We start from the raw sequence: 20,566 nt of genomic DNA on the forward strand, positions 1-20,566 counted from the left end.
CACACTAAACTGAAAAATCGGACCCCCTGAACTAACAAAGCATTCCATTGAATGAAGCCCACTTCCCTCCGGCAAAGCAACTTTGGGAGGGAACTCTTGCTCACAGGCTCCCTGAAACCAAGAAAGGACACCGAAGATGCATAAGATGCAGAGGATACTATCAATGAAGAGTGAGCCTCTCTTCTATGTCTAGGAGTAGAGAAGAGAGCACGGTTGATAAAGCATTTCTTTCAACCGATTCAATTCGGGTTCAGAAAAATAAACCCAACCCTATCCGGAATGCTAATTCAACCAACTCTTATAGTTTGGGTTGGGTTGGTCCGGGTTGTCGGGTTAACGTTGAATGAACAACAAAACTTGGGGGCCACGTGAAACCATTGACACAACGTATAAGAATTTGGTACACATATTCAGATCACCGGCGCTCCATTTTCATTGACCCTTCCCGTTATCCATTTCATGTGGTCTATGGCAAATCCTCCGTTTTCTCTCTCTAAATCCCTCTCTCTCTCTCCTCCCCTGCTTCTTCTCTCACTGTCATTCACCCCCTCCATTCCCCTTCCACTTCCACCTCCCAATGGCCGTCAATTCCACTAACCTCACTTCCCATTTTGCCCTCCCTTTCCGCCGGAACCATCCGATCTCCTCCCCATGCACCGCCGCCCTTCCCATTCTCAAACCCGCCCTTCGCCGTTCCCTTTTCGCCTCTCCTCCATCCGGTCCCCGGAAAATCTTGTGCAAAGCGTCGGAGGTCTCGGTGGCTGAGGAATCGTCGGCGTCTGGTAACTGGGTGCCCGTGGTTCCGTTGTCGGCGCTGCCGAAAGGGGAGCGGCGCGTGATTATTCAGGGTGGGGAGACGGTTTTGCTTCTTTGGTATAAGGAGAGGATTTTTGCTATTGAGAATCGTTCCCCTGCTGAAGGTGCTTACACTGAAGGTCTCCTTAATGCCAAACTCACTAAGGTTAATTTCATTTCCTCTGTTTCTTCTTTTCTTGTGACTGTCAAAGAATTGTAGAATTATCTGAATTCTGCCCTTGTTTCATATGATTCCTAGAGAATAACAATAATGATTTCCCAATTGGGGAGGACATATTTTCATGATTTAGAGAAGATTAGGTTCGTTATTGTATCTAGGACAGTTAGGAATCACGAATCTCTACGATAGTATGATATTGTCCACTTTGAGTATAAGCTCTCACGGCTTTGCTTTTGGTTTCTCCAAAAGGCCTCGTACCAATGGAGATGTATTACTTACTTGTAAACCCAGGATCGTTTTCTTAATTAGACAATGCAAGACTTCCTCCCAACAATCCTCAACAATCCTCCTCTCGAACAAAGTGTACCATAGAGCTTTCCCTGAGGCCTATATAGAGTCTTTGAACAGTCTCTCTCCTTAATTGAGGCTTGACTCCTTTCTCTAGAGCCTTCAAACAAAATACACTATTTGTTCGACACTTGAGTCGCTTTTGACTATACTTTCGAAGGTCCCAATTTCTTTGTTCGATATTTGAGGATTCTGTTGACATGACTAAGTTAAGGGCATGACTCTGATACCATGTTAGGAATCACGAATCTCCATAATGGTATGATATTGTCCACTTTGAGCCTAAGCTCTCTGCTTTTGGTTTCCCCAAAAGGCCTTATATGAAGGGAGATGTATTCCCTACTTATAAACCCATGACCATTCCCTTAATTAGTCAATGTGGGAGCCCTCGAACAAAGTACACTATTTATTCGACACTTGAGTCACTTTTGACTATACTTTCGAGGGTCTCAATTTCTTTGTTCGATATTTGAGGATTCTGTTGACATGACTAAGTCAAGGGCATGACTCTGATACCATGTTAGGAATCACGAATCCCCACAATGGTATGATATTGTCCACTTTGAGAATAAGCTCTCATGGATTTGCTTTTGGTTTCCCCCAAAGGCCTCATAACAATCTCCCCAATGGAGATGTATTCCTTATTTAATTCATGATCATTCCCTTAATTAGCCCATGTGGGACTCCCTCCCAACAATCCTCAACAATCCTCCCCTCGAACAAAGTACACCATAAAGCTTCCTCTAAGGCCTATGGAGCCCTTGTACAGCCTCCCCTCAATTGAAGCTCGACTCATTTCTCTGGAGCCCTCGAAGAAAGTACATCATTTGTTCGACACTTGAGTCACTTTGGACTACACTTTCGAAGGTCCCAATTTCTTTGTTCGATATTTGAGAATTCTATTGACATGGCTAAGTTAAGGGTACGACTCTGATACCATGTTAGGAATCACAAATCTCCACAATGGTATGATATTGTCCACTTTGAGCATAAGCTCTCGTGACTTTGCTTTTGGTTTTTCCAAAAGGTCTCATACCAATAAAGATGTATTCCTTGCTTATAAACTCATGATCATTTCCTTGATTAGCTAATGTAGAACGCCCTCCCAACAATCCTCAACATGGACAACAGATTCCTCTTCTTCCTTGACAATGGTATGATAAGGAGTCAATTGGGTCAAGCTCGATTTCACCTAAACACCTGATAGAATGGAAATGTTCTACTCCTTATGGTTGGGGAGTTCCTCAGTTAATTAAGAGGAAGATCATGGATTTATAAGCTAGGAATACTATCTCCGTTGGTACGAGGTCTTTTGGGAAAACCAAAAGTAAACCATGAGAGCTTATGCTCAAAGTGGACAATATCATACCATTGTGGAGGTTCGTGATTCCTAACATCTACCACCGTCGACTGGCAAGATAAAACTTTGATTTTCACTCATTCAAATTGACTGTTGGGCTCCAATGTTCTTAATATATATATATCATCATTTCAGTTTTTGAAACTAGACTAAGTTCTAATGCTTGCAATGTAGAACACTTGATTGAATGATCATGCCCTTTCTCTACTCAGGATGGCTGTATTGTCTGTCCAACGACAGATAGCACATTTGACCTCCAAACTGGAGAAATCAAGGAATGGTATCCAAACAACCCTGTTCTCAGAGTCCTCACACCAGCCTTAAGGAAGCTTTTTGTATACCCTGTAAAAACTGATGAAAACAACATTTATATCAACATGAGGGGAAACGTGATATCAGATGCATCTGCTGAGATTGTCTTCAGTGGGAAAGCTCAACCCGGTGTAACTGCTACCGATGTCAATGTCGACGAGGTAACTATGAAATTGTTTAGTCGAACGTATTCTATTTTTTTGCCGATAGTTTTCTTCAGTTCTTGAACTTCTACCTTGTGTTATGTCCATATCGACGAGGTAACTATGGAATTGTTTAGTTGAGCGTATTCTGTTTTTTTGCCGATAGTTTTCTTCCGTTCTTGAACTTCTACCCTTATGTTATGTTCATGTCGACGAGGTAACTATGCAATGGTTTAGTCAAACGTATTCTGTTTTTTTGTCGATAGTTTTCTTCCGTTCTTGAACTTCTTCCTTGTGTTATGTTCATGTCGACGAGGTAACTATGAAATTGTTTAGTCGAACGTATTCTGTTTTTTCTGCCGATAGTTTTCTTCAGTTCTTGAACTTCTACCTCGTGTTATGTCCATGTCGACGAGGTAACTATGTAATGGTTTAGTCGAACGTATTCTGTTTTTTTGTCGATAGTTTTCTTCAGTTCTTGAACTTCTACCTTGTGTTATGTTCATGTCGACGAGTTAATTATGGAATGGTTTAGTCGAACGTATTCTGCTTTTTCGCTAATAGTTTTTTTTAGTTCTTGAACTTCTACCTTGTGTTATGTTCATGTCGACGAGGTAACTATGGAATTGTTTAGTCGAATATATTCTGTTATTTTGCCGATAGTTTTCTTCCGTTCTTGAACTTCTACCTTGTGTTATGTCCATGTCGACGAGGTAACTATGGAATGGTTTAGTCGAACGTATTCTGCTTTTTCGCTAATAGTTTTCTTCATGGTTTAGTCGAACTTATTCTGCTTTTCGCTAATAGTTTTCTTCAGTTCTTGAACTTCTACCTTGTATTATGTCCATATCGACGTTCTTGAACTTCTACCTTGTGTTAACCATTCAAGGTGAGAATGGTGGTTGATGAAGATCTTGGAGGGTTTGGCTTCACTGGAAAGAATGAATTGATAAATGGAAAGGCAGCAGTGATTGGGTTCTTGTTGTTGTTGGATTTTGAGCTCTTAACTGGGAAGGGTCTTCTCAAGGGAACTGGATTCTTGGACTTCATTTATTCTGCTTCAGATGCTTTCAAATAGATGTACTGTAAGTTCATATTTTCTTCTGCCTTCGCATATATCATCATATCTGTTCTTGTATACTATATACATATACATACCAAGAAATTAGATGCTTTTGTTGAACCAAAAAAATGTGCCCATCTTTTATTGAAGTTTACAGATGAACTCGACTCGAAAACGTCCTGTTTATTCAACTGATAATCAGATCAAAACATTCATTAACAACATTCTATAGGAAAACTTGTGATTTCATTCCAGCTTCTGGGCCTGTAGGCTTTGTGGTGAGTTAGGGGCAAGTAGTAGTCGTCTAGGCGACGCTCCCTCCAAAACCAGCCTCCCACTCCCGCTCCCGCTCCCGCTCCCGCTAGCTTCATATACGGGCATTCCCGTCCCGACTAGGGATGTCCTCCTCGAACCGTTACCCGAAAGTAGCAACCTGAACGTCCAGTTCAGGATGTTGGGTGCAAACATCCTGTATAGCAGGAAGATATCATACCAGCTTGGATACTTAACGTATATATTTCCCCGACACGCCCCCGACACAATCAACTTTGCAAACTCCTCAACCGGGCCTCCGGTTACATGCACCTGAAACACAAAAACGAACCGTTCATTCATTTCATTTGAAGGCTGGCCAAACCAAAGAGCTGTTTAGTTTACCTCTCTTTCTTCCTTTCGTTGCATTTCTGCACCATCTTCCACCATGAACTTGCCTCTGGTCATTTGACTTCCAATCCAACCATGTGTGGCTATTGTTATCCCAACATCGTCTTTCACTTCAAATCTCAATGTCTCATAGAAATTCACCAGTGCTGCCTTGGAAGCCTGTTATAATCGAAAAATCGAGTCAGTTTTCTGTTGCTTGAGAAAAGCTATTAGTGAAGAACTGTAGACTTACAGAGTATAAGCTCATCCGTGGCAACGGTAACCAGGTCTCGACCGATGCGTTAACAATGACTCGACCATTGCTTTGATGAAGATACGGTAGAGCCACCAAAGTTGGATAAACATTTCCCCAAAAGTTGATATCCTGCACTATGAGATACTATCATTAGCCATAGAAACATCTCATGTTCTTCACTCCCCCGCTAGTTCTTGTTAGAACCACGACTCCCCACAATGGTATGATATTGTTCACTTTGAACATAAGCTCTCGTGGCTTTGCCTTTGGTTTCCCCAAAAGGCCTCATACCAAAGAAGATAGTATTCCTTACTTAGCCGATGTGACACTCCCCTCCAACAATCCTCTTCTTGAACAAAGTATACCATAGAGCCTTCCCTGAAGTCTATGGAGCCCTCGAGCAGCCTCCCTTTAATTGAGGCTCGACTCCTTTCTCTAGAGCCCTCGAACAAAGTACACCCTTTGTAGTTGTTCGACATTTGAAGATTTTATTGACATGGCTAAGTTAAGGGCATGACTCTAATACCATATTAAGAATCACGAACCCCAGAATGGTATGATATTGTCCACTTTGAGCATGAGCTCTCATGGCTTTGCTTTTAGTGTCCCCAAAAGTTCTCATATACTAATGGAGATATTATTCCTTAATTATTCCTTACTTATAAACCCATGATCGACTCCCTCCCAACAATCCTTGAACAGTTCTTACCATCAAATGGGGAAATATCGATGTATCGGTAACTTCCTCAAAGTAGAATGTATGTCCCAAACTAGCCGTGTTTACAAGATGATCCACTGCACAAGAACAAGAGTTGCATAAAATAACTATAAATCCAGTTCTTCGAAACAAAGGGAGATCGGAAAGAAACCTCGTCCGAGGATATTAACAGTTTCAGAGACGAATCTTCGACAGTCATCTTCTTTAACAACATCAGCCGCCATGATCAAAACTCGTTTAGCTCCCATTGCCCTCGCATTCTCACTTATGATTCTTAGCCTGTTCTCCCTCCTCGCCACCAGCATCAGATTCGCCTTCCTTTTCGCATACTCATAAGCTATTTGCTGCAGTTTCAACATTTTGGTTCATAATTCTACAGCTACCAATTTACTTAACAAAAGAAGCTGAAATAGCTCGGCGTGTGGCTGTTAACCAAAAGATCGGAGGTTCAACCCCTCCTTCTCATAGTTGGTTAGAGCGTGTTGCTGTTAATCACAAGGTCGGAGGCTTAACCCCTCCTAATAGTTGGTTAGAGCGTGTTTCTGTTAACCACAAGGTCGGAGGTTCAACCCCTCCTAATAGTTGGTTAGAGCGTGTGGCTGTTAACCACAAGGTCAAATGTTCAAACCCTCCTCCTAATAACTCAGTTGGTTAGAGTGTGTGACTGTTAACCACAAGGTTCGGAGGCTCAACCCCTCCTAATAGCTCAGTTGGTTAGAGCGTGTGGCGGTTAACCACAAGGTCAAAGGTTCAACCCATTCTTCTAATAACTCAGTTGGTTAGAGCGTGTGACTGTTAACCACAAGGTTCGGAGGCTCAACCTCTCCTAATAGCTTAGTTGGTTAGAGAGTGTGTTGTGGCTGTTAACCACAAGGTCGGAGGTTCAACCCCTCCTTCTTATAGCTCAGTTGGTTAGAGCGAGTGGCTATTAACCACAAGATCGGAGGTTTAACCCCTCCTTCTAATAGCTCAGTTGGATAGAGCGTGTGGGTTGGCTGTTAACCACGAGGTCGGAGGTTCCAACCCCTCCTAATAGCTCAGTTGGTTAGAGCGTGTGGTGGTTAACCAAAGGTCGGAGGCTCAACCCCTCCTAATAGCTCAGTTGGTTAGAGAGTGTGGTTGTTAACCACATGGTCGGAGGCTCAACCCCTTCTAATAGCTCAGTTGGTTAGAGCGTAAGGTCAGAGGTTCAACCCCTCCTTCTAGCGTGTATGTTTATGTATCATCGATCAAGAAGCTAAAAGGTTCGAGCGAATTACCTCTCCAATGCCGGAGGAAGCTCCGGTGATAATGACGACTTTATCTTCCATATTCTCAATATTGAAGGAATTGTAAATCCACTCACAGGCGTTGATGAAGGACAATGCCGGCCATGAGAACGCCAGAATCACCAAACTCGCCGGCGGCACCACCAGATTCAAGAAAGAGTTCATCAACTCCATCTTCTTCTTCTTCTTCTTCTTCTTCTTCGTTACATAAACCAAAACGTGTTCCGACTATGAAAACCCTTCTCTGTAAAGGGTATTTGGATAATCTCTGAACCAGAGAGATGAAGAAAAGAGTGTAAAAATGGCGATTAGGTGAGAGAGAAGAAGGGGGCGGGCGGGCGGGCGCACAGAACAGGTGGTGAAATGCATGAGCGAGGCGAGGGACACGCGGAGGGGTTATGACAAATGGATGCTACTATGACTCATTTGGAGTTTTATGTAAAGGATTGAAATTAGCACCATATCTCTCGCACCCTCCCTCCTTATCGCTATCAAAAAGATGTCCATAAACTAAATGAGTTCTAGACACTAATCTAACGATATTGGTCGGTTTGTGAGATTTCATGTCGGTTGGAGAGAGAAACGAAATATTTTTTTATAAGGGTGTGGAAACCTTTCCCTAGTAGATGCATTTTAAAATCTTTGAGAGGAAGCCCAGAAACGAAAGCCCAAAGAGGAGGACAAAGCTTTGAGAGGAAGCCCAGAAACGAAAGCCCAAAGACAAGGACAATATCTGTTAACGGTGAGCTTGTGCTGTTACAAATGGTATTAGCACTGGCCGATGTGCTCGTGAGAAGGCTAAATACTGAGGGGGTAGACATTAGGTGGTTTATTGGGGGGTCCCACGTCGATTGGAGAGTGGAATGAGTGCCAATGATGACACTAGGCCCTGAAGGAGGTGGACTGTGAGATCCCACATCGATTGGAGAGAGAAATGAAGCTCTTTTTATAAAGATGTAAAAACCTCTCACTAGCATACACGTTTTTAAAACTTTGAGGGGAAACCCAAAAGGAAAAACCGATAATATCTGCTAGTGGTGGACTTAGTTGTTATAATTTTGGTGTAAAGTTTTGTTTGAATGTCAGGTGATCAAATAAGGTGTGTTGGGTGATGCATGAGACATGTTATTCACTATTTTCCATCACATTAATATCTCGCACCCTTCTGTCCTTTATCAAGGTTGATTAAACTTGGGATGGAGGTTAGCCACTAATCGGATAACATGGGTCGTTTTGTGAGATCCCACGTTGGTTGGAGAGGGAAACGAAACATTCTTTATAAGGGTATGAAAATTTCTCCTTAATAGACGCGTTTTGAAAATCTTGAGAGGAAGCTCGAAAGGGAAAGCTCAAAGAAAACAATATTTGTTAGTGGTGAGCTACCTTGAGGGGAAGGCCGAAAGAGAAAACTCAAAAGGATATCTGCTACCTGTAGTTATTTTAAGGGAAGCTCGAAAGGGAAAAGCCAAAGAGGACAATACTTGCTAGCGGTGAGCTACCTTACGGAGAAGGTCGAAAGAGAAAACTCAAAGAGGACAATATCGGCTAGCGGTGGGTTATTTTGAGGGAAGCCTGAGGGGGAAAAAGTCAAAGAGGACAATGGAAGCCCGAAAGGGAAAATCCAAAGAGGATAATATTTGCTAGCAGTAAGCTATCTCGAAGGGAAGCCTAAAAAGGACAACATCTGCTAGCAGTGAGTTTGAGCTGAGTTTAGGTTTACGTTTGATCAAATAAATTATTCTAATAAAATTATATAAACTTTTTCTGAGATATACTTATAAATCTTATATCATTATAATAATTTTATTAATAAAGTAATCTTACGTTTTAAATTTTAATTTAATTTTTAATTTTTAATAAATATATTATAAATAATATACATTAAATTTTAGGTCTCGAGTGTGTTTAGCCGTACATATTAATAATTATTTTCAAACAAATGATTTTAATAAAATTATATCAAAATTTAATTATAAATACTTAATATTTAATTAGGCAGCTAAAAAATTATAATCTATACTCTTACGTGGAATTAAACATTTAAAACTTCATCATAAAACATTGTCATAGATTTACATGTTCAAAAGCATTTTTAGAATAGCATAAGGAAATACCGAATAAAACAAATAAAACATTAAAAATAATAATACCTTATACTAACCTAAGTCTAAGAAAATGAAATATCACTATTCTACGTACATGTCATGGTCTATACTTGCGATGTTGTCATCAGTTGTACATGAGTATCTTGCATTTTACCTGAAATAGAAGTAGCACACGACACATCAGTATAGGAGTATCTTGCCTTTTACCTAAAATAGAAGTAGCTAAAATACTCAGTAAGTGACTCAACTATGGGGTCAGAGAATGCAAACACATGCAACTCATGATTAGGGACCTATTGTTAAAATCATCATAAGGGTGGTCTCTAGTCGGGACAAAATTGGATGTGTAGTACTTCCCTATACACGATCCACACGTGCTAGCGTGGATCCCCAGACGAGATTTGCACCCCTCTAGACCCATCATAGTCGAGCTAGCTATCCGTAATCGTGTCATGTGGGGCATGATGATGATCATCATCATAGTGTATGCGTCCGTACACATTATCATAAATGGGGAAGTAACCCAATGTATATGTGCACACAAAATGCATGAGATCCTTATAGTTTTCATCTTTAAATCATCTTTATGACACAACCTTATACATCGTTCACATATTACTCTAAGTTCATATAGAACAGCCTTCTGGGTATATTGATCCTCAATTTCTCACTCATGTCTATTTATTAAAGAAAACCCTATATGGCTTAAAGTAAGCTCCTCACGCCTGGTTTCAACGTTTCAGCTTATTTCTTCTCACACTTGATTTTTCTTGTAGTCGTATTGACACGTCCCTTTTTGTCTTTCATTAACAATCTAACCTTATCTATTTGCTTCGTTATGTTGATGACATTATTGTTACCGGCAACAACCGATCTCTTCTTGACAGCTTTACTCGCAAGCTTCATTATGAGTTTGCTACCGAGGATTTGGGTTTTCTTAGTTACCTCCTTGGTTTTGAAGTTTCACCCACTCCTAATGGTCTCTTTATTAGTGAGTTAAAATATGCTCGAGATATTCTTACTCGTGCTCAGTTGCTCAAAAGCAAACCAATCCACACTCCATGGTTGTTTCTCAAACACCTAACTGTTGATGGTTTTTCTTTCTCTGATCCTACTCTCTATCGATCTCTTATTGGGCGCCCTTCAGTACTTGACCATTATGCGCCCAGATATTGCCCATACTATCAATTTTGTCGGTTGATTTTTTCATGCCCCCATTGTAGATCACTTTCTTGCTGTCAAACGTATTTTTTGCTATGTTAAGGGAACATTCCACTCTCGCCACTTGGCCTTACCTTTCGTTCATCCACTGTTCCTAGTGCACTAGTGGCTTATTTGGATGTTGATTGGGCTGGCTGTCTCGATAATCGTTATTTTACTATTCAATTTATCTTGGTAAAAATCTCGTTTCTTAGAGTGCTAGGAAGCAACCTACTATTATCTCACGTTCCAAGTATAAATATGAGTATTGAGCTTTTGCTATGACTGCTGTTGAACTTTGGCTTAGGTATCTTTTGCATGACCTTAAGGTTTATATTCCACAATGGCTCTGACTCTTATGTGACAACAAAAGTGTTATTATTTTTTTTTTTTAGCTCTAATCTCGTTCTCACAAGTGGCCCAAACATGTTAAATTAGATTATCATGTCTTTCGGGAACTTGTTGTCGCTCGCAAACTGCCCACACAACATGCATCTTCCCATCTCCAGGTTGCTAACATCTTCACAAAAATTTTGCAGATTCAAGCTTCACGTTCGTTCAAATCCGACACTCAGCTTGCGGGGGTGTTAGCCTTGAATTATGGTTTAACATATGTATCATATTTAACCTTCTATTATAGACAAATATATTATATGATTGAAGATATTTAGCCTTCCATTACTAAATATCTTATTTGATCATTTATTATAGGCAAATAACTTATATGACTTATATGATCGAGGATATTTAGTCTTCTATTACGATTTACATACGTACCATATCTGACTCTTTATTATAGACAAATATCATTTATCCATTTGTAGCTCCTCCCATTTTCTTTGTAATTTATTTTATTATGTAAATGATTGTAAATAGAATAGACAACTTTCACGATTTACGTGCGGTGGTTTTAACAAATATTATTAGTGACTACTAGAGATGTTCATTTAACTTCCAAGTTGTACTTGCCTTGAACAGACATTCCCCATTTAGCTAGGAAATGGAGGGAGAGGGGAGAGGTTTCTCCCCCTTAAATAAATGGGGTCGGGGACTGAAAATATTCTCCGACCTACCCGCATAATATAAATATAAATTTATTAAATTTTTTTCTTCTAAATTTCACTTCCAAGTTGTACCTAGATTTTTTTTTTCTCTAGCTAATTGGGTTATTAATATTTTAATTGAAAAAAAAAATCATTCACTTTTTTTAATAACACAGATCGGCAAATATTGTCATTTTTGGACTTTCCCTCTCGGGCTTCCCCTCAAGGCTTTAAAACGCGTCTGCTCTCCCTTATAAAGGGTGCTTTGTTCTCCTCCCCAACCAATGTGGGACATTACAATTGGTATCAGAGCCAGACAACGAACGATATACCAACCTTCTCGCTGTTCTTCGAAGGAGTAGACACGAGGCGGTATGCAAGTAAGGACGCTGGCCCCAAAGGAGTGTGGATTTGGTGGGGGTCCCACATCGAATTGGAGAAAGGAACGAGTACCAACGAGGAGGCTGGGGCACGAAGGGGGTGAATTGTGATGTCCCACATTGGTTGGGGAGGAGAACACTACCAGACGCGTTTTAAAGCCTTGAGGGGAAGCCCGAAAGGGAAAGTCCAAAGAGGACAGGACAATATCTGCTGACGGTGGATCTGCTATTGTCCGATTAAGTGATTTGACCAACAAATAATAATTGATGAAGAAGTGATTCAACTCCAATTTCGAATAACGAATTAACACTGATTAATAGTTATATTAAAAAAAATGTAAAGAATACATTAAAAAGTTTTTTTTGTTTTAAATGACTTTTTTTTATAAGAACGATAACATATAAAAATTCTCGAGCACCCATTCAGCTAAAATAAATAAATAAAAATTTACGACAATAGAGAATGAAATGAATGACATAGGTCGTTCCCGTCCCGCCCCGTAAACATCTCTAATGAATAAGGGCAAATATATATATATATATATATATATATATATATATATATATATATTTAATATTAAGTTGGAAGTTAGAACATGAATTTTAGAACTTCCCCCAAAGAGTTGAAAGAATCGCCATTTGGCGGGGCGCAACGAGCACGACAGTACTGCAATGCACGTCTTGCGGCATCGCCCGCAGAGAGAAAAAAAAAATATGTTCTGTTCTTGTTCATCACTGTCAATGGAAGGTTTGAACAATCTTTTTCTATTGTATTATTTCCAAATTCTACGCCTCTTCTTCTATTCAGATTCATTTTCTGGTTTGATCTTCCGAACAAAAGCTCTGTCAATCTCCAAAGATGGTTGGTTCTTCGCATTTCTAGGGCCTCATCACTACCCACTTCAACTCTCTCTCTCTCTCTCTCTCCCTTTTCCAATCCACGTTCCGTTTCTTTATTCTCGATTCCGTTTTCCATTTCTCTCTGTTTGTTTCTCTTTCTATTTTCCATTTCTCTTCATTCGTTAACGATGGCGATATTAATTCTTGTCTATTAATCTTTGTAATTCGTTTTTTTTTTCTGGTCGAGGAAAAGGATTTCTGATCTAGGTTTTTAGTTTTCTCTGTTGTTTCTTGAATCGGTGGGTTTTTTTTTTTTTTTTTTTTTTTTTTTTTTTTTTNTTTTCTTCCTATATGTTTTTTCATTTGAATTTCCTGAAATATTCGTAGAGAGTTATTGATTTATGTTTGGTTCAATCTGCGAATTGTTGGAAATGATGGCAAATTGTTGTAAATGTGTTGACAGAGAGGGGAAACTTTGGGGTTTTCCCAGGAAAATGCAGGTTTATCAATGGTAGAAAACGGTGGTGAATAAACGTTTGAGGGAGTATGGGCTGCCTTTGCTCAAGAGATTCCTCAGAACCAGAGGATGGCAGTCAATTATCTGAAAAACATGTGGATGAATCTTCGGTTCAATTGGTTGCTCCTTCTCCCTCAAAAAGAGAGAATATGTTGCAAGAGATTCAGTTGTCAAGGCAGGAATCAAAAGCAAATGGGAGTTCTGTTCATAAAAGAAAGGGTAATGGAGGGTCTGTTCATCGAGCAAAGGAGGGTGATGAATCTGTGAATAAAGCCATGAAGGGTGCAAAAGTAAATGATGATAATGCTTCAGGAGGTGGAAAACGGCCTGACATTTTTAGGTTAGCTAGCTTGTCTAAAGCGGTTGAAGCTGAACATGTCATGGCTGGATGGCCTTCATGGTTAGCTTCTGTTGCTGGAGAAGCTATCAAAGGGTGGGTGCCTCGCCGGGTTGACTCCTTTGAAAAGTTGGATAAAGTTAGTTCCATTTATTATGTTCTCTTTTACTTCAATTCTTTAGAATCCTATGACTTTATTGTTTCAATGTAGTTAATGTTCTGAACATTATGCATTTTTCCTTGAAATGAGTCTCTCCACGTTGGTCGAGTGCTTGTTTTTTTTATTCTCATTGATTGGAATGGCCCAAGCCCGCCTCGGGTAGATATTGTCCTCTTTGGCTTTCCCTTTTAGGCTTTTCCTCAAGGTTTTTAAAACGCATATGTTAGGGAGAGGTTTTCCATACCCTTTATAAAAAATGCTTCGTTCTCCTCCCCAACTGAGGTGGGATCTCACAATCCACACTCCTCAAGGCCCAGCGTCCTCGCTAGCACTCGTTCCCTTCTCTAGTCGATGTGGGACCCTCTAATCCACCCCCTTCGGGGCCCAGTGTCATTGCTGGCACACCGTCTCCTTCGGGGCTTACCTTTCTGCTCGCATATTGCTTGGTGTCTGGCTCTGATATCATTTGTAACAGCCCAAACCCACCACTAGCAGATATTGTCCGCTTTGGGCTTTCCCTTTTGGGCTTCCCCTCAAGGTTTTTAGTGGAGAGGTTCCCACACCCTTATAAAGAATGATTCCTTCTCCTCCCCAACTGATGTGAGATATCACATTGATATTCCGATTCTCTTTCTTTCGTTGGGTAAATGTCTTGTGCGTATGTTACATAGCTAGATGCTTTTTTTCGTTCATTAACATGTGACGTGGAGATTTGAGCCTATGACGTTTTGATTAAGGATATAATGTCTTTACCAGCCAAGTTATGCTTAGANTTAGCGGACTTATGATTGTGCGGCACTCACTTTCCAACGACAAGTGAGCTAAGCCAATTCGTTCTTGCGTCGCCTACTGCCGAGCGACGTATGCTCGAGCCTCTGCCCTTTTTAAGAGAAGGTTTTAGAAAGCGAGGGCAGAGAGAGATTTTTGAAAGAGACGTTATATAAGCAAGCAAGAGAGAAATAGCAACGGCTTACCGTATATAACCTTGGGTAGGGAGAAGTTGACAACTAGTTGTATCCCTCTATAGTACATTCTGAGACATTTCATGTTAGACAGGCCTAGACATGATATTTCTGAAACGTCATACTTCTTGGAAATACAAAAGTAAAACACTAGAATATGAAAAGACATACAGAGTTGGGCTTGTCATGGGCATGCGGCCATGGGCAACACGCCTTGGACGAGCATGACCGTGACACATGGCATGATACATGGTCTTGGGGTATGTGCTGATGCATTATAACTTGTATAACCCTAGATTTATAGATCACATTCTTATTCATGATACAACTATAGCTGTAAAGTAAGCCTGAACATGATTATATTCCGTTCATAAGTACTCATAATATCATGAACATGATTGTATTTCGTTCATAAGTACTCATAATATCATGAACATGATTATATTTCGTTCATAAGTACTCATAATATCATGAACATGATTGTATTTCGNGATTGACATGTTACAATAATGTTATTAGTCCCATGGAAAGAAGCAAGGGGGAGCGGGCCATAGAGAGCTTATAGTAAACCCCATGACAGCCCCAGGGGTGGTGAGTATAGGTAGGAATTCCAAGTTAGAGGACTAGTAAATTCTGAGTACCATATTTCCTGAGGTGATTTTAGGTAGATTCTTTGAGGCTTTTCGTGTCTAGACATCTGCTGTGCATGTCTCTCGATCTCATTTTGCATAAATATGTGCTGATAATCCCATTGTGTTCTTTCCTATATGCAGATTGGACAGGGAACTTACAGCAGTGTATATAAAGCCCGTGACCTTGAAACTGGTAAAATTGTGGCATTGAAAAAAGTGAGATTTGTAAATAAGGATCCCGAAAGTGTCCGTTTTATGGCTAGGGAAATCTATATTTTGCGCAAACTGGATCATCCAAATGTTATGAAGCTCGAGGCTCTAGTCGCTTCCAGAATGTCGAGCAACTTGTACCTTGTGTTTGAGTACATGGAGCATGACCTTGCTGGTCTTGTGGCAGCTCCTGGACATAAGTTTACGGAGGCTCAAGTATCTTCGCTGCTTCTCTTGAGCATTTCAAATTTTGACTTGAACTAGAACCATTTTGAAAATGAATGCTTATTCAAACTGAGCCATCTAAAGCAGTGTTATTTTGTGCTTGCAGATTAAATGTTACGTGCAACAATTGCTGCATGGACTCGAACACTGTCATAGTCGGGGTATTCTACACCGGGATATCAAAGCTTCAAATCTTCTCATTGACAATAATGGTGTGCTCAAGATTGCAGACTTTGGACTTGCTACCTCTTTTCATCCTGATCGAAAGCAGCCATTGACTAGTCGGGTAGTGACGTTGTGGTACAGGGCACCCGAGCTTTTGCTCGGCGCTACTCAATATGGACCTGCCATAGATCTCTGGAGCTGTGGTTGTATCGTTGCTGAACTATTTGCTGGAAAACCTATTATGCCAGGAAGAACAGAGGTTCGATCATCCACTCTTTAGCCTGTTCTATTTCTTGCAAACTTTAAGAAAATGAGAAAGAACAATAGCCTGTTCCATAAAAGTCACTTGGATGTTGTTGAATTGTTTATCAGGTGGAACAAATCCACAAGATTTTTAAGCTCTGTGGCTCACCATCTGAGGAATTCTGGCGGAGAACAAAGTTGCCACATGCAACCAGCTACAAACCACAACACCGTTATAAAAGCTGCCTCTCTGATACTTACAAAAGTTTCCCTTCTTCAGCTCTGGCTCTCATTAATAAGCTTCTTGCTATTGAACCAGAGCACAGAGGATCAGCTTCTTCCGCTCTTGGAAGTGAGGTATTTTCTGTTGAGGATTATTTTCTGTTGAGGATTGTTGGGAGGGAGTCTCACGTTGACTAATTTAGGGAATGATCATGGGTTTATAAGTAAGGAATACATGTCCATTGATACGAGGCCTTTTGGAGAAGCCCAAAGCAAAATCATGAGAGCTTATGCTCAAAGTGGACAATATCATACTATTGTGGAGAGTCGTGATTCCTAACATGGTATCATAGCCATGTAAAGTGACTCAAGTGTCGAACAAAGGGTGTACTTTGTTCGAGGACTCAAGAAAAGGAGTCGAGCCTTGTTTAAGGGGAGGCTGTTCGAGGGCTCTATAGGCCTCAGGGGAGGCTCTGTAGTGTACTTTGTTCGAGGAGAGGATTGTTGGGAGGGAGTCTCACGTTGGCTAATTTAGGGAATGATCATGGGTTTATTAGTAAGGAATACATCTCCATTGGTATGAGACTTTTTGGGGAAGCCCAAAACAAACCAAAACAAACTCAAGAGAGCTTATGTTCAAAGTGGACAATATCATACCATTACATAGAGTCGTGATTCCTAACATCTTCAGTTTACTTTTGCATGGTTTCTTCGTTGAAATAAAAGTGCTTCTCGTTGATGTGTTCTTCCATATGATATGTTGCTATCCGGTTTTGCAGTTTTTCAGAACAGAACCTCTCCCTTGTGACCCCTCAAGCTTACCAAAGTATGCTCCGAGCAAAGAATTTGATGCCAAGCTGCGTAATGAAGAAGAAAGGAAGTATGGTTTTAAGCTTGTTTCTCTAGTGGTTTCTTTTTTGTTATACTTAATAACCCGTCTTATATACATACAATTCTCTTAATTTCAGGAGAAAAGCAGAAGCTGTTAAGGGATGGCATCCTGAATCTGTAAGAAGGGGCTCAAGAGACAACAAGGTAGTTCCTACTCCTGAATTCAGTGCTCAAGGAGATGTGACGATAAAGGTACATGTCAAGAATTGGAAACTATTTGTTCATTAGTTTGAGATGAAAATTGTGAAAATATGCTATCACTTAGGGTAGACTCGTGGATAACTATTTGTTTGTAATGACCCAAGCCCTCCGCTAACCGGTATTGTCCTCTTTGGGCTTTCCCTGTCGGGCTTCCCCTTGAGGTTTTTTGAAACGCGTATGCTAGGGAGACGTTTCCACACCCTTATAAAGAATGCTTCTTTCACCTCTCCAACGGATGTGGAATCTCACAATCCACCCCCTTCGGGCCCAGCGTCCTTGCTGGCACTTATTCCCTTCTATAATCAATGTGGGACCCCCCAATCCCACTCTCCTTCGGGGTTTAGCCTCCTCGCTGGCACATTGCCCGATGTCTGGCTCTGATACCATTTGTAACGGCCCAAGCCCACTGCTAAAAGATATTGTCCTCTTTGATCTTTCCCTTTTGGGCTTCCCCTCAAGGTTGTTAAAATGCGTTTGCTAGGGAGACATTTCCACACCCTTATATAACGAATGTTTTATTTCCCTCTCCAATCGATGTGAGATCTCACAATGAGGGGAAGCTTGAAGGCCCGAAAGGAAAAATCCAAAGTGGACAATATCTGCTAGCGGTGGGCTTGGATCGTTACATTGTTTATGTTATGTAAAAACAATGCTTTTGTAAAAAACACTATTCACCTTAAAACATACCTTTCTCATTGACAAAAATTGCAGGTACACCCACTCGCGAAAAAGATTAACAAATACACCTCCCAAGAGGACAGCGAGCCTCCGAGAGTTGCGCAGAGTAGGTACGGCCACTCGACATCTATGGTGCACCCAAGCATTGCAGGTTCATGGGCCAAGCCTTCTGGAGCCACAAGAAATTGTGCAGAGTTAAAGACACAGAAATCTCATATGCATCAGCCAGTGGGAGATTTATCAACCTCTGCTCTCAAGAAGGAAGAGGTAGTGTCTAGACATGTTCCAGCTTCTTGGTACACATGATTAATAGAAAATCAATGACTTGATAGAACAAGTTTAACTAAATAGTTCTCAAAATCATTTAATACATGGGAAATGCAATCTCTACTGTCTTAAGTCCACCCCTAGTAGATATTCTCATCTTTGGATTTTCTCTCTCGGGCTTCCCCTCAAGGTTTTTAAAATGCCTCTGCTAGGGAGAGGTTTCCAGACCTTTTTCGTTTTCCTCTCCAATTGATGTGGGATCTCACAGTTCATCCCTTTCGGGGCCCAGCGTCCTCGTTGGCACTCGTTCCCTTCTACAAACGATGTGTGACCCTCCAATCTACTCTCCTTCGGGGCCTAGCGTCCTTGCTGGCGCATCGCCTCCTGTCCACCCCCCTTTGGGACTCAGTCTCCTCGCTGGTACATTGCCCGGTGTCTGGCTCTGATACCATTTGTAACACAGTTTAAGCCCACTGCTAGCAGATATTGTCTTCTTTGAGTTTTCCCTTTCGAATTTTCAAGGTTTTTAAAACGCGTCTATTAGGGGAAGGTTTCCACCCTCTTATAAAGAATGGTTCGTTCTCTTCCCCAACCGATGAGGGATCTAGTGAATCTGACTATGAACATTTGATTTGTAGGGTTGTGTTCAAAAGAAGACCAGAATGCAATACTCAGGACCGTTGGTGGCTACAGGGGGAACCATTGAAGACTTGTTGAAGGATCACGAGAGACAAATCCAGCAGGCTTTTCGAAAGGCACGTCTCGACAAAGAGAAGAACACGAGTTAGGTGATCAGCTTGGAACCGAAGCCGATAATTCTCGAGATCAAAGACTAACTTCGGTAACACGAAAGGTTTGAAGATTCTCCTGCTCTCAAACTGAATGCTCTGCTGCAACTTTGTCTGCAAAGAACCATAAAAACCTTGACCAATATAATATTGATGCTAGTGTTGTGTATATAAGGAACAATAAGGATTGGAAATTACATGTACCCCAGGGATTCTACAGCTCTTTGAAAACGAAAATTTTGCCCCAAAAGTAGAACAGAACAGCTTCTAATTGTTGATAAGGCCACAGGGACAGAGGAGTTGTGTAGTTGTTGCCAAAGTACATAGTGTTGGGAATTGGTTTGTTGTGTATAGAGGGAGTGAAGGGCTTCATGAGACAACATCTTTCAATTAATACCTAATTTTAAGTACCTCCTTTTCTTAATAAACTTTTGGAATTTGATTTAACAATCTTGTTGAAGAACAAAACGTTTAGATCTAAATTATCAAAGAACCCCCAAAACGCTTAAGAATCATAACTCTAGGAAAAGTTTTGGAATGGATTGCCTTGATGATCAAGATCAAGTAAAGAAAACTCGTTTTTAAATTTGTGATTTGAATCATTCCACAAGATAATTTGATCAAAACTACTTGAATGACTCCAAAATAATAAACTCGGGCTTAAAAAGCATAGTGTGTAACTTTTATTTTAATCTCCAAAATCTTTATATAGAAGGTCATTTCGTCATCTTGTAAACAGTAAACATAGGACATTTCATCATTACCTGATCTCTTAGCTTCTTGTCTTCTTTCGAGGACAGTTCCCGAAAGGACTGTTATCTTCTTACTTATCAAACATGCATAAAGGAAGGATTTGGTAGCCTATCTATCTTGTGTGCATACTTGAACTCTTCGCTATAATACACTTCCACAAAATGACCGGTTGGGAAAAGGGGAGTTGGTTTAAGTCCGAGCATCCCGATAGGTCGAGAGATCGTACAAGGACAGACAATCTAGGCCTCTCAGTAAAGCCAAACAAGTTGTCTTAACTCTCATAACCATCAATACCGTAATGACCAATAACTAATTGTAACATAAAATTGTAAAAGTAATACTCTAAAATTGAAAAATATAATAAAACTTCCCTAAACTCAATCATGTATGGTACAATCTTGTCCTGACATGATTAAAACATCTTATTTTGTGAAGTTTAAAAAACTATCATATGACGATGAATGATTCAATCAATGTTAGAGGATCGGGAGTTTATCGACTAGAAATAAAGTGTTGTTGAACTACATGTTGGAAGCAAGAATCTTCGACGTGTACTACATTAGCTTCATGGACCCTTTTCGATTGTTCTTCTATAACATATACACCTTGTTAGCAATTGACGGTGTAAAAAATGGACAGAGTCCGGTATCATTTCTTGATT

At 40.5% G+C, this 20,566-nt stretch overlaps 3 protein-coding genes across 6 annotated transcripts; 2 read left to right on the forward strand and 1 right to left on the reverse strand.

Moving 5' to 3' along the window:
* The first annotated feature begins 427 nt into the window (after positions 1 to 427).
* On the forward strand, positions 428 to 4,331 carry LOC111796930. Its single transcript, XM_023679746.1, has 3 exons — positions 428 to 961; positions 2,897 to 3,157; positions 4,029 to 4,331. Exons 1-3 carry the CDS (start codon positions 578 to 580, stop codon positions 4,215 to 4,217), a joined length of 834 nt encoding a protein of 277 aa, XP_023535514.1. The 5' UTR covers positions 428 to 577; the 3' UTR covers positions 4,218 to 4,331.
* On the reverse strand, positions 4,299 to 7,385 carry LOC111796926 (11-beta-hydroxysteroid dehydrogenase-like 5). Its single transcript, XM_023679738.1, has 6 exons — positions 7,078 to 7,385; positions 5,970 to 6,162; positions 5,810 to 5,895; positions 5,098 to 5,229; positions 4,860 to 5,024; positions 4,299 to 4,787 (listed from the first exon to the last, which is right to left on the reverse strand). Exons 1-6 carry the CDS (start codon positions 7,258 to 7,260, stop codon positions 4,449 to 4,451), a joined length of 1,098 nt encoding a protein of 365 aa, XP_023535506.1. The 5' UTR covers positions 7,261 to 7,385; the 3' UTR covers positions 4,299 to 4,448.
* Positions 7,386 to 12,415: 5,030 nt separating this feature from the next.
* On the forward strand, positions 12,416 to 19,580 carry LOC111796918 (probable serine/threonine-protein kinase At1g09600). Of its 4 annotated transcripts, none has more exons than XM_023679721.1 (9): positions 12,416 to 12,562; positions 13,118 to 13,647; positions 15,404 to 15,688; positions 15,804 to 16,121; positions 16,235 to 16,462; positions 17,107 to 17,207; positions 17,296 to 17,410; positions 18,131 to 18,364; positions 19,003 to 19,580. In XM_023679721.1, the coding sequence occupies exons 2-9, from the start codon at positions 13,201 to 13,203 to the stop codon at positions 19,150 to 19,152; spliced, it is 1,878 nt and encodes a 625-aa protein (XP_023535489.1). In that variant the 5' UTR covers positions 12,416 to 12,562; positions 13,118 to 13,200; the 3' UTR covers positions 19,153 to 19,580. The 4 variants fall into 4 exon arrangements, with proteins under 4 accessions (XP_023535489.1, XP_023535490.1, XP_023535491.1 ...); XM_023679722.1 differs by having other exon boundaries at positions 13,145 to 13,647; XM_023679723.1 differs by lacking the exon at positions 12,416 to 12,562 and adding an exon at positions 12,569 to 12,676.
* The last annotated feature ends 986 nt before the right edge of the window (positions 19,581 to 20,566 follow it).

Source organism: Cucurbita pepo, chromosome LG06, assembly GCF_002806865.2.
Source record: "Cucurbita pepo subsp. pepo cultivar mu-cu-16 chromosome LG06, ASM280686v2, whole genome shotgun sequence".
NCBI lineage: Eukaryota > Viridiplantae > Streptophyta > Magnoliopsida > Cucurbitales > Cucurbitaceae > Cucurbita > Cucurbita pepo.

Excerpts from the sequence above, each read along its gene's own strand:
- LOC111796918 (XM_023679721.1), top strand. The coding sequence starts at position 13,201 with ATGGGCTGCCTTTGCTCAAGAGATTCCTCAGAACCAGAGGATGGCAGT. Across the intron at positions 16,122-16,234 it reads TTATGCCAGGAAGAACAGAG|GTGGAACAAATCCACAAGAT; the intron begins GTTCGATCATCC and ends ATTGTTTATCAG. Across the intron at positions 17,411-18,130 it reads AAGGAGATGTGACGATAAAG|GTACACCCACTCGCGAAAAA; the intron begins GTACATGTCAAG and ends CAAAAATTGCAG.
- LOC111796926 (XM_023679738.1), bottom strand. The coding sequence starts at position 7,260 with ATGGAGTTGATGAACTCTTTCTTGAATCTGGTGGTGCCGCCGGCGAGT. Across the intron at positions 5,896-5,969 it reads TGTTAATATCCTCGGACGAG|TGGATCATCTTGTAAACACG; the intron begins GTTTCTTTCCGA and ends GTTCTTGTGCAG. Across the intron at positions 5,025-5,097 it reads CACGGATGAGCTTATACTCT|GCTTCCAAGGCAGCACTGGT; the intron begins GTAAGTCTACAG and ends CGATTATAACAG.
- LOC111796930 (XM_023679746.1), top strand. The coding sequence starts at position 578 with ATGGCCGTCAATTCCACTAACCTCACTTCCCATTTTGCCCTCCCTTTC. Across the intron at positions 962-2,896 it reads TTAATGCCAAACTCACTAAG|GATGGCTGTATTGTCTGTCC; the intron begins GTTAATTTCATT and ends TTCTCTACTCAG. Across the intron at positions 3,158-4,028 it reads CCGATGTCAATGTCGACGAG|GTGAGAATGGTGGTTGATGA; the intron begins GTAACTATGAAA and ends TAACCATTCAAG.